At 62.1% G+C, this 12,536-nt stretch overlaps 2 protein-coding genes across 3 annotated transcripts; both read left to right on the forward strand.

The window, feature by feature from the left end:
- The first annotated feature begins 401 nt into the window (after nt 1-401).
- Mrfap1 (Morf4 family associated protein 1) lies at nt 402-2,964 on the forward strand. Of its 2 annotated transcripts, XM_048364493.1 has the most exons (3): nt 408-1,020; nt 1,571-1,574; nt 2,012-2,964. In XM_048364493.1, exon 1 carries the CDS (start codon nt 638-640, stop codon nt 1,004-1,006), a length of 369 nt encoding a protein of 122 aa, XP_048220450.1. In that variant the 5' UTR covers nt 408-637; the 3' UTR covers nt 1,007-1,020; nt 1,571-1,574; nt 2,012-2,964. The 2 variants fall into 2 exon arrangements, with proteins under 2 accessions (XP_048220452.1, XP_048220450.1); XM_048364495.1 differs by lacking the exon at nt 1,571-1,574 and having other exon boundaries at nt 402-1,020.
- Nucleotides 2,965-6,695: 3,731 nt separating this feature from the next.
- Bloc1s4 (biogenesis of lysosomal organelles complex 1 subunit 4) lies at nt 6,696-7,675 on the forward strand. The gene is given in 5 exon segments (XM_048364142.1): nt 6,696-7,046; nt 7,048-7,071; nt 7,073-7,216; nt 7,218-7,289; nt 7,292-7,675. Coding segments are annotated over 5 exon segments (666 nt in total). The 3' UTR covers nt 7,367-7,675.
- The last annotated feature ends 4,861 nt before the right edge of the window (nt 7,676-12,536 follow it).

Genomic DNA, 12,536 nt, shown 5'->3' on the forward strand with positions numbered 1-12,536 from the left:
TCTGAAAGAGACGGCACCTCTTCCCCAGGGCGAGGCCACATGGGCTCCCACTCAGGCCGCTGCTTTAGGACAGGGTACTGAAAGGTGTCCCGTCCTCCCGGGTGCCACGTCGCTGGGCCTTCGGTTCTCATCTGGACCCGGCAGGTGCGAGCCACGCCGGCCCGCCGGTCAGGGCAGCCAGGGTCGGCCAGGCAGGGGGTCCGCAGCCAGCCGTGCCTGCGGCCGGCTCCGCCGGCGGCCCACCGTACCCGGGAGGAAGACTGGGCATCCGGGTACCGGCCGGCGGGATCGCCCCGCCCCCTCCGCGGGCGGGCGGGCGCGCGCACGCAGGCACGTCGCAGCGCGGCCGTAAAGCGAGGCGCGGGCGTGTCGTGAAAGGGGCCGCAAGGCGCCGAGTCGGGTTGACGACCACCGTCCTGGTTGACGGCCGGGAGTCCATTTTGTTCGGGGCTGCTCTGCTCGCCAGTCGCTGCTCTCCGCGTCTGGTCTCGGGGGGAAAAGTTTCCGAGGGGGGAAAAGTTTTCCCGGAAGACCCCCGGAGCCGAGGCCGAGCGCCGCGCGCGCCCCGCGCCCCGCCCGCCCCGCGCCGCGCCCCGCAGACGTCGCCCGCGCGGCGCGATCCCGCCGCGGCGAGGAGATGCGGCCCCTGGACGTGGCGGAGCCGGCCGAGCCCGGGGAGGTGGAGGTGCTGGAGCCCGAGGAGGACTTCGAGCAGTTCCTGCTGCCCGTCATCCGCGAGATGCGCGAGGACGTGGCGGCGCTGGCGCGCGCGCGCGCGCGGCCCCGCGGCAAGCTGTGGGGGGCGGGGCGCGCGCTCGTGCCCGCGCGGACGCAGGTGGAGGCCGCCGAGGAGAGCGCCCTGAACCGCCTGCAGCCCGGCGCGGCCGACGGCGGCGCCCCGGCCGCCCGCAGCGACAAGGCCGACGAGAAGGCGCAGGAGACGGCGAAGATGGCCGAGATGCTCGTGGCGCTCGTGCGGCGGATAGAGAAGAGCGCGTCGTCGTGAGCCGGCCGAGCGCGGTGAGCCGCGGGCCCCGCGGGGTGGGGTGGGGGAGGGGGGACGGGCCCCCGGGGAGCGCGGAGGGGGAAGGGGCGCCCTGGGGACCGGGGATGGGAAGGGAGGGGTCCCGCGGGGGGCGCGTCGGGGTGGGGGGAGGGGCGCCCTGGGGACCGGGGTGGGGGGAGGGGCCCCGGGAGCGCGGATGGGGAAGGGGCGCCCTGGGGACCGGGGTGGGGGGAGGGGCCCCGGGAGCGCGGAGGGGGAAGGGGCGCCCTGGGGACCGGGGTGGGGGGAGGGCCCCCGGGACCGGGGTGGGGGGAGGGGCGCCCTGGGGATCGGGGATGGGAAGGGAGGAGTCCCGCGGGGGGCGCGCCGGGGTGGGGGGAGGGGCGCCCTGGGGACCGGGGGTGGGAAGGGAGGGGCCTCCGGGAGCGCGGAGGAGGAAGGGGCGCCCTGGGGACAAGGGTGGGGGGAGGGCCCCTCGGGGAGCGGGGTGGGGAGGGGCGGACGGGCCCCGCGGGGTGGAGAGAGGGGCACCTTGGGGACGAGGGGGGAGGGCCCCTCGGGGAGCGCGGCTGGGGGGAGGGGCTCGCTGGGGAGTGGGGGGGTGGCGGGGACACCCCGGGGAGCAGGGGTCCAGCGGACGCCTCCCGGAGCGCAATGGAGGGGCGGGTCGTCAGGCCCGCGCCTGTTCTCCCGGGAGCCATCTGGGAACGGAGTCGATTCCCCCACCCTCCGCCACGGGGTGGGTGGTGAGCCGGGGTCGCAGCCACTTAAGAGAGATGGCACAGTTCTAAGCCCGGATATCGGGAGAACGCCGCCCTGCCCACGGGCCGCACGCTGATCCAGCCCCGACATCTCTGCAGATTTTGCTGGAAGACTGCGTGGGGGGGGGCGGGGGAGGAATCGCTGCATCCCTCCCCCAGCGTGGGCGCCCCTCCTGTTGTCGCGTGCGACGTCATCGCGTCCGGATTAACCCCCTGGGTGACGCATCTCTCGGTTGTGCCTTAGGTTTCCAGCCAATGGATTCTGGTCGCGCGATGGAGATTGGCTGGCGGCACCCGGAGGAGCTGGAACCAGAGAGCCTTTGTTTTTTTCCCTCTTTTCTCTGTCTGCACTCTGTTCTCACTTACACTACGTTTCTGCGATGGTCTGTGGTTGATGACCTCAATAGGAGTCCTGGTGGTTGGATGTTTGATTTGGGGAAGTAACTTCTATTTGGAAAACGCTGCCTTGCGCACGATTAGGGCCTGGATTGTAAGCTCTTGCAAGCAAAGTCACGTGTGTTCTGGGCTTTGGTGGTGGTTTGTAAATTCTGAGGTGCTTTGATCTTTCTTGTGTGACCTGATAGCTCCCTGGAACTTTGCATCTGTGTGTGATTCATAAGCTCTGGAGGTGCTGAAGGAGCTGCATTACTTCTGGAAGACTCCATGCAGCACCGCTGAAGAAGGGACCAGACTTCAACTGGGAATGTGGATGGGCCAGACCTGGCTGGGACTGATAGGCGGGAGAAGGGACAGGAGACGGCATTGTTTGCATTTGGGGACTTTAATTTCTGTGTGAGACCAAAGGAGGAGAGATGTTATTTTGTTCAAATTTTAAATTTTATGTGATCCACTATCTGAACCTGTTTGGTGAACTTGTTTAGACGACCTGACTTGGCTCTGTTTGGCCTGGGACCTCGATGAGGCCCTGACGTTCCATACAAGTTGATCATAATACCCTCGTGCATTTCCGGGGCGTTTGGGCATGAACTGAGAGGTCTGTGAAGGCCTGGTGGGTTGGAGAGAAGCATGGCGGGGTCTGCAGTGAGCGCGCAGTGGGCAGAGGCGGCGTCCGCGAGGTCCTTGTGTGGTCCAGCTGTTCATTTCAATAGCAGACCTGGCAAATGTTTGAGGTCAAAACCCTACCGTGTTTGAAAAACAAAGTAACCTTACCATGTTAATAAAGTATTCACTTGCTTGAAAAGACAAGAAAAGCTATTAACAATGTTTGTTTCCTTAAGAATGAAGTCCTGAATGTTCTTGTTGCAGTGTCTTAAGGTCTCAGGGACTCAGCCTCTGCTGGGTGGGGGTGGGGGTGGGGGATTGGCTCCTCAGGACCGGGTGAAGAATGTTCTTAATTCATACACTCCTGCGGCTCACTGCTTTCTCACAGCCTAAATGCCTTTCGTCCTTGAATTTAGGACAGCATAGTTTAGCATTGACACTAAGAATATGGGGTGTTGTACAAAGGTGTAGAGGGCAGAGTGGGGGAGGGTAGATGTGCTGATGCACAGCCCCTTCCTGAGAGGGAGAGCTGTGTCCCCAAGCTGCAAGAAGATGTAGTCAGTCACACCCCGTTTTGAGCGTGGCCTGCATCCCAGAAGGCTCTTGTCTCATCAGTCTGGGATAGTGTGTCCTTCCCTTACACAGAAGTTAGGCCCTGAACTCACCCTTGTTCCAGTTTTCACCTTAGGAGACTGCTTCCCCCAGGGAGCTAGTTGGTAGAATGTGGAATGAAGTCATGTGTCACAAGTTCTTCTAATGTAGAAATGCCGAGGGGAGCCAGGCACTGGTGGCTCACCTGTAATCCTAGTGACTCAGGAGGCTGAGATCTGAGCAGCACAGTTCAAAGCCAGCACAGGCAGGAAAGTCAGACCTACCTCCAATTAACCACCGAAAGCCAAGCCAGAAGTGGGCCTGTGGCTTGAGTGATAAAGCGCTAGCCTTGAGGTATTCAGGGATCGAATCAGGGGAGGTCTGGGACAGCTTCCCAGAGCAAGGGATTGGAAGATGAGCATAGCTCCAAGGCCAGGGGAGTACCAGGCGCTGGGGGGGAGAAAGGACCGGGAGTCCTGGAATACACTTGGAGAAAGACCTGGGAGAGCACGGGAGGCCAAAGGCAAGGCCTCCGGGACCTGCGGCAGTCTTCCCTCTGGGTGAGGCCCCCGGCGGGGCCGGCCAGCTTCAGCGCACCTTAGGGCCTGTGACTGTTGCCCTGGGTAATCTCTGGAGACCATGGAGACTGGGTCCCATCCTCACGGCCACCAGTGCCGCCTACTGCTGATTCTCAGATCACACGTGGGTTCAATTTGGTCCTTTGGTGAGGATGCTGCTGTAGCCTAGGCACAGGCGTTGGGAAATCCTGACAGACTCCTCCAAGAAGACCTGGGACCTGGGGGCCCAGCCAGGGTGTCTGAGCAGAGAGGGAAGGCAGGGCCTTGTGTGCCCATCACACCTGTGTCTTAACCCTTCTCCAGGGGTGAGCTGGAGTCGGTAGCTTGGGCCCTTTGGGCCTAATCTCCATCTGAGACATAATTCCTGCCAGGTGGTTGTATAAACGAGATAGCTCAGTGCTGACATAAGAAGGGACACCCCCAAAGTAAGCAAAGACTGATGCGTGTCACTGGGGTACTTGTCATTTGAAAGCATGCTGTGACTCCAAAGACATTCCTCTTCCAAAACTAAACTCTCCTGCATAGCACAATGCAATTCACATTGGGCCTAAAGGTTGCAGGCTGAGCTGGTCACCAGTAGCGCGTGCCTGTAATCCTTGCTACTCGGGAGGCCGAGATCCAAGGATTGCCGTATGAAGTGAGCCTGGGCAGGAAAGTCTGTGGGACTCTTGTTTCCAATTAACACTAAAAAGCCAAAAGTGAGGCTGTGGCTCAAGTGGGAACTCGTAGCTAGACTGGCACTGAGCCCTGTAAAATGCAGAACCAAGGCAAGTGTCTCCTCCCAGCAAAGTCTGGCCAGGGTGAGACTAACCACACCTGCATTGTGAACTCTGGGCCTCTGTCTCCCTAGAACTGAAGGGACAGCGATGTTGTACACAAATGGCACAAGGATCTGGATACTTCACAGATGCCCAGGTGGTGTTCGCAGCTGCCCTCTTGTGTCCCATTACTTCGCCAAGGCAAGCTCTGGAGATCCTTGGCAGTGCCAGGGCAGGGCTGTGAAGCCGCTCTTGGCCCCCACAAAGCCCTGGCGGGTGTCCCTAGGATTAAGAAATACTTGTGAGGGGCTGGGGATATGGCCTAGTGGCAAGAGTGCTTGCCTCGTATACATGAGGCCCTGGGTTCAATTCCCTAGCACCACATATACAGAAAATGGCCAGAAGTGGCGCAAAAAGAAGCCAGGGACAGTGCTCAGGCCCTGAGTCCAAGCCCAGGACTGGCCAAAAAAAAAAAAAAGAGAAAAAAGAAATACTTGTGAAATGACGCTAGTCTCAGAGAAACTAGCTATTTCCTTCAAACCTCAGTGTCTTCCCTCCACCAAACAACTCACTGGAGGGGCTCAGCGTGGCAAGACGACAGGTGACCCTGCACTCCACAAATCCGAAGGCAAAGGCACCGGAGCAGGGGGTCAGCCTCCTGCACCAGTGCGTTCCGTCCTTCCCTGCCCTCCCCCTTCCTTCTTTCTGTGCCAGTACTGAGACTTGAACTTGAGGCCCAGGCACTGTTCCTTAGCCTTTTCACTCTAGGCGAGTACTACCACTTGAGCCACAGCTCCACTTTCAGCCTTTTGCTGGTTAACTGGAGATGAGTCTCACAGACTTTCCTGCCTTGTGAGTAGCTGGGATTACAGGCAAGAGCCACTAGTGCCCAGCGCCAGGACCGCTTTCTAACTAGCACTGGACACGTTCGTCGTTTGTGAGGATGGCCTCGGCACACGCTGCACAAGCTGGGCACCCAAGCCCTTCCTCCTGCTCAGGGTGCCATCCGCCCTGGGCTGCCACCCAGAGGAAAGTCCCTTAAGTCCCCAGTGAATCACCTTTGGGCAACCCGGGGTCTGCCTGGCTCTGGCCTTGACCTTTCTACCCCTCCTTCCCCCCTGTGGCTCTGGTTCTCACAGCGGGCACCAGGCTCTTCTGAAACATTCGCCAGTGACACTGGCCACTTACTTGCTCGCTGCCCGCCTGATGGAAGGGAGAGGAGGACACGGGTCGGCTGGCCAGAGTGCTCACTTGCCATTCCCTGAGCAGGGCGGCTCGGTGCCTCCCCCACTGAGCGGGCGCAGGGCCCCCCTCCTCCCAGTGTGTTTCACGCGCGTTTGAATCGCAGGTAGGGTCAGGCTCAGCAGCCAGCGACCGACCGCCCGCAGCAGCAGCTTTAGGGCTCCATCGGTGGAAAGCATGGAAGTCACCCGGAGCGGCCAGGAGCCACGAAAGCGTCACCCACCACGCACGAAGCAGGCCGAGAACCAGGAGCCGGCCCGGCACAGACGCACGGGCTCGGTAAACAACCTCATGCAGAGCACGCTGGGCTGGGCGCGTGGCCTCGTGGCGGAGTGCTCGCCCGGCATGCATGAAGCTTGGCTCGGGACCCTGGCATCTCCGGGCCCAGGCCATAGAAGGGGCGGAGGAGGCTGCGCGCACGCGCGGCCCCAGGCGCCGGGCGCGCTAATCCCCGGGCGGCGGGGAGCGGGCCTACCGCCTTCCCGGCGTGCGTGCGCGTGCTCGCGGGCGTGCGCGTGCCGGCCGGCGTGCCCGCGCCCTCTCCTGGTTGCCTACGCCCCTTCCTCCCGTTACTAGGCCGGAGCGCCGCCTCCGTCTCCGCGTCTCCTGGGGCCACCGAGGCGGCCAGGCGCGTGCATGCATGCGTGCGTGCGCGCGCGCGCAGGGCGGGGGGGGGCGCGCGCGCGGCCGGGCCCCAGTGACGTGTGTCCCCGGAGCCGGAAGCGGGGGCGGGCGCCGGAAGCGGGCGCGGCGGGCCATGGCGGGCAGCCCCGCGTTCGCGGAGCTGCGGCGCGAGGCGCCGGCGGGCGAGGCCGAGCCGCCGGGCGCCGCCTGGAGCGGGGACAGCGGCACGGTGTCGCAGAGCCACAGCAGCGCGTCGGGGCCGTGGGAGGACGAGGCCGCGGAGGACCTGTCGCTGCTGCGGCGCGCCGCGGAGAGCTGCGCCGCCTGCCTGCTGCCCGGCGCCGGGCCCGGGGCCCCCGGGGCGGCGGGGGCCGCGGCGCGCCCCGAGGTGGCGGCCCTGGACGCCGGCCTCGAGGACCTGCTGTGCAGAGTGGACGAGTTCGCGGGCATGCTGGACATGATCCGCGGCGACTCGTCGCACGTCGGTGAGCGAGGGCGTGCCGCGCATCCCACGCCCGGGCCGCCGAGATGCGGCGGGTCTACGGCCGGATCGACAAGCTCGAGGCCTTCGTGAGGATGGTGGGCGGCCGCGTGGCCCGCCTGGAGGAGCACGTGGCCAGGGCGGAGGCCGAGCTGGGCGCCCTCCCCAAGGCCTAGGTCCCAGCTGCTGCGCGCCGTGCCCGTGCCCGCCCTCTTCCACCGCCCGCCCCCGGCCCCGCCCTCCGCACGGGGCCCGCCGAGCCCCCGGCGCTGTTCCGCACCGAGGACTACTTCCCGTGTTGCGGCGACAGCCCCCAGCTCTGAGTCGCACGGCACCCCGAGCACCCCGGAGCAGAGCCTCGGCGGACCCCGGGGAGACCTCGCCCCCCCCCCCCAACTCGGATGTGATTGGGGTGTGTGCAGCTTCGACGCGCACTTCCTGCAGAAGACGACTCCTCCCTCTCCCTCATTTGTCTGAAGGCTGCAGGGTTGGGGGAACGTGACCTCTACAACATGGCACAACTAATTGCCCCTTTGGGATTCTCCTACTCAACGGACAGGGTTATCTTTTCAAGATGTCTATATTTATATAACTGAGAAAAGTTACCAAGCCATTAAAGCCTTATCACTCAACCGCACCTGTGATTCTATCTTCCACTGCCTGCTTTTAGAGTACACAGTGTGTTTTGTAACATTCTTTCCAGTAGTACGTTTTGTAACATTCTTTCCAACTTGGCATAGCATGGATTGTAAATGGAAAGAAAATGAGACGAATTCCAAGAAAACATATATTACATACATATTACAATGAGTTAGGAAGTTGTATTCGGCAAAGGACCCCGTAGTTTTGGTTCTCCTTGTCGTGAACAAGTCTGTATGGTTACCATTGCTGGGTTATAGCTTAAGTATTAGGTTTTTACTTTAACTAGAAAAACTTTCCTGAGGAATATTTCACTTCTGTCCCGATTTGCTTGAAAATAGGCACGTTGCTTATGATTTGGGGAGTGAGATAAGCAGGCTGGGAAGTACCCGCCTTGAGGTGCCTGATGTGAAAAACTAACCTCCGCCACTGTAGCAGCCCCGTGTACTCCTTTGACCTGGAAATGGAGAGGCCATTCTTGTGAAAGAATGGTGTGAGGATTTTGGTCTTTCACCCTGACCACGTGGAAAACTTAAACGGCTCTTGCATATACATGCCTTGATTTGTTTGCACCAATCACAGGCCTCCTACTGACCACCATGGGAAGCAGTCCTCTGAGGTCACCTAGAATTTACTGGGCCTTATGATGAGAAAAAGTTCTGTGCAAGCTGTGTGAAACAGCAGTCCTTGCTTGCGTTGTCAGTTCCTCAAGGTGAGAATTCCTCAAAAGAAAAATGTTCTGTAAGTGGAGCCATATGAAACAGATGTGGTTGAACACAGCTGAAATCCTAGCACTCAGGAGGTTTAGGCAGAAAGATTTCAAGTTTAAGGTCAGCGGGGGCTGACTACAATGCACACTAGTAGAAGTCAAATTGAGCCTTAGAATGAAACTGTCTTTAAAGAAAAAATAACTAGTCTCTGGTGGTTCACACCTCTCAGGAGGCTGAGATCTGAGGATCACAGTTTGAAGCCAGCCTGGGCAGGATAGCCCATGAGATCTTATCTCCAATAAACTACCAAAAGGGTGGAAGTAGAGTGCTAGCCTTGAGCAAAAAGAAGTTCAGGGAGAGTGCCCAGGCCCTGAGTTAAAGCTCAATGACTGGGGCTGGGGAAATGGCCTAGTGGCAAGAGTGCTTGCTTGCCTTGTATACATGAAGCCCTGGGTTCGATTCCCCAGCACCACATATGTAGAAAATGGCCAGAAGTGGCGCTGTGGCTCAAGTGGCAGAGTGCTAGCCTTGAGCAAAAAAAAAAAGCTCTGGCCCTGAGTTCAAGCCCCAGGACTGGCAAAAAAAAAAAAAAAAAAAAAAAAAAAGGAAGAATAAGAAAGGCAGCATACAATGTATATACATATCTTTCTTTTTTCCTTTATTTCTCTTTCCTTCCTTCTCTCCTTCCTCCCCTTCTCTCTTTCTCTCCTCTCTCCTTTTTCTCCTCTCTCTGTCTCTCTCTTCTTGACCTCAGGGCTCATCCTTGCTAGGCAGTTGCTTGACTACTTAAGTCACACCTCCAGTCCCTTTTTGCACTGGTTATTTCCAAGGTAGCCTGAGTTTCCTGTGTTACCGGGGGTGGCAGGCGTGCCACACTGCCTGCCACAGGCTGAGATGAAGTCTCATTTACTTCTCCTTGGCTAGAATGGTCTTGAACCACAATCCCCCCTCATCTCCACCGCCCAGGTAGCTCGGGCTGCAGGCTTGCCTCCGATAGTGCAGAGAGCGCCCTCGAGAGCCTTGGCTCTAACCGTACACTTCAGGAGCTCACTCCTTTCGTCCTGCTGTGCTCACTGGCCATCGAGGCCTTTTCTTGAGAATGAGACTTTGACCTCTTCTCTTCCCAGGTCCTTGGTGGCTGGAAACCCCATTCTGGAGCCTTCAACTCCAGCTCCAGTCGCCAGCACCCTGGCAGTGGGGTCTTCTCTGGTCTCCATGGCCCGCGGACCCTAGCTAACACGCACTGAACCGGCGAGATCTTATCTGACCACGTCCACCTCGCCAGCGCAGCCGCGTGGGAGCACATGGAGGAGTGTCCTGCGTCAGCCTGGAGGCGCCTCGTTTGCTTGTCACCTAACCCGCCGCGGAAGCACCGCATGCCTTGGTCACCCCAGCACACGGGTACCCACCAGTACAGCGCCGGAGCCCCCCTCTCCCCAGCTGACAGCTTCGCCCGCCTCGTTCTCAGCGCGTCGGGCCGGAGGCCTCGGCAGCCGGCCTCACCCGGGCCGAGAGCGGGAGCCGGGGTACGGGCAGAGCCGCATGCGCAGAGGCCCCTGGGTCGTTGTTGGGCTTAAGCGTTTGGTTATGACAATGAATACCAGAAACGTGTGTGGAGGACTTCCTTTCTCGGTTTTTAGTTGAGGTCTATTTCGAACTGAGAGCAGACGTGATTTGGTCTTTAATTTCAAGATAGGTTTTCCAGGCCAGACTCGCAGACGAGCCGCACGTGGGCAGGGAAAGGGGTGGGGGGGGCCGACCCAGGCCTGCAGCCCCGGCCCTGGGGGGATGGAGGAGCTTGGCACAGAGGCTGCTGGCTGGGTTTGGGGGAGGCAGGCAGAGAATTCTGAGGGGGACTCCACGGGAGCTTCCGGGCATTTGGAAGTGGCCCTTCGGAGCCACCTGCGGGGCCAGGCCAGTGCACCCGTCCCACCGCGGGCCTCCGCGGCCATGAAGCACACCACCAGAGAACTCCAGCAAGCAAGTGCATCGCGAAAGGCTGGCGAAAGGCCGGCCCCCCCAGATGTGTCTTCAGAGAGCCCAGCGCGGTGAGGCTGCTCCCGAGGAGACGCGGCGGCCAGGGCAAGTTCCAGAGGCCCCGCGCCGCCGTCCCGGGCGGTTTAGCTTCTGCGAAGCCTCCAGTGTGAAGTCGGTGAGGGAAACGGACAGACGGGTCCCCTCGCGCTCCTCCAGGCCCGGAGCTGTCAGCGGCCCGGGACCTCGGCCCGCAGCGAGCGGGACGCGGCCCCGCCGCCTGCTCGGGCTTCGGCGTGGCTGAGCCACGGCGTCTCTCGGGCACGTCCGCTGCTTCGTGTCCTGCTGCATTCACCGGCTAGCGCCCTGCCAGCGGAGCCGCAGCCTCCAGCCCTCTTACACGCACGTGTGCTTCTTCCCTCACCCACTCAGCGGACATCGTGTGCGCGTGTAACGTGCCGGGCGTGGGCACGGGAGGGGGCTCGAGCGAACAACATCTTGTCCCACGCTTTAAGGGGCGATGAGGGAGACGTGGCGTGTCTAGCCTTCCACGGGAGACTTCGGGGGGGGCGGCGGGGAGGCCAGCGTATGAAAACACACGAAGTCAACATTCAGTGAGGCACACCGACTTTTAATTTTTTGTTTGTTTGTTTGTTTTTGCCAGTCCTGGGCCTTGATCTCAGGGCCTGAGCACTGTCCCTGGCTTCTTTTTGCTCAAGGCTAGCACTCTGCCACTTGAGCCACAGCGCCACTTCTGGCCGTTTTTCTGTATATGTGGTGCTGGGGAATCGAACCCAGGGCTTCATGTATACGAGGCGAGCACTCTTGCCACTAGGCCACATTCCCAGCCCCCCACACCGACTTTTAAAAACTTGTTAAAACGAAAACCAGGCCACAGGGCCCAGAAGTGACGGCCGGTAGTCTGTTGACTTCAGAGAACGGGGAGCCCTGACTCCACCTCCCCCCCCTTCAAAGGTAAGGGTAGGAAGGGAGCAAGGGGGCCCTGCAAGGACATCGCTTCAGGACTGTGTCTTTGTCCTGGGGAACCCCAGGAGCCACCGAGGGCGACCCCGGGGAGTCCCCGCAGGGAGCGGTCACCACAGGGCTGCCCTGCCCTGGTGACTCGACTCCCCCCCCCCAGGAGCGTGTCAGCGCTCCAGATGTGCCGCTGGGGTCGCTAGGGGGCGGTTGTGGGCACAGCTGGACTGGACGGGAGCTAGCTCAGCGTGAGGGTCCCCTCCCCTCCCCTCCCGTCCCCCAGCATTGCCCCTCGGGGACCGGCTGTCCGCAGAGTCTGTCTGTCATGGACTGAGCACACAGTGAAGGCAGCCGGGACGCGCCCCGTGCCAGCCGGGGGAGCTCGCCAGGGCTCTGGGCAGCGGAGCTGAGCACCGCCCTCCAGAAGAGCCCAGGGTTCGAATCCCTGGAGAACCAGGACACCCCCCCCCCACACACACACTGCAGCACACGCATGCACGCCACCCCCCCCACCACATGGGCGCTCCACCCCCTCAGGGTCAGAGGTCAGGGTCAGCCCCCAGGACTGGCCTGGCTTCCTAAGCCGCGAGGTCCTCCCGGGAGCCGTGCTCTCTGCTCCGCCTCACGCTCGCACCAGGGACCCCGCGCCCCCCACTTTCTGGGGGTGTTGAGGATGCGCCCAGAGCTGCCACTACCTAGGGGTTGGAGGCTTAGCACTGTGGTTTGCGTGCTGGGGGAGGAGGAGGCGGGGGCAGAGGCGGGGGGCCCCCATGCGGGAGGGGCTCCCCAAGCCCGTGGCTGCGCCCTCACACCTGTGCCCGGGCCGCGGGGGCTCGCGGAGCGTGGGGTCGGGGCGGCGGCCCGGGGAGGCGCGGAGGGGCCCCGGGCCGGGCTCCCGGAGCGTGGGGGTCGGAGCGTGGGGTCGGGGCGGCGGCCCCGGGGAGGCGCGGAGGGGCCCCGGGCCGGGCTCCGGAGCGTGGGGTCGGGGGCGGCGGCCCCGGGGAGGCGCGGAGGGGCCCCGGGCCGGGCTCGCGGAGCGTGGGGTCGGAGCGTGGGGTCGGGACGGCGGCCCCGCGGAGGCGCGGAGGGGCCCCGGGCCGGGCTCCCCGGAGCGTGGGGTCGGAGCGTGGGGTCGGGGCGGCGGCCCCGGGGAGGCGCGGAGGGGGCCCCGGGCCGGGCTCGCGGAGCGTGG

The sequence above is a fragment of the Perognathus longimembris genome, chromosome 16, assembly GCF_023159225.1.
Source record: "Perognathus longimembris pacificus isolate PPM17 chromosome 16, ASM2315922v1, whole genome shotgun sequence".
Taxonomy (NCBI): domain Eukaryota; kingdom Metazoa; phylum Chordata; class Mammalia; order Rodentia; family Heteromyidae; genus Perognathus; species Perognathus longimembris.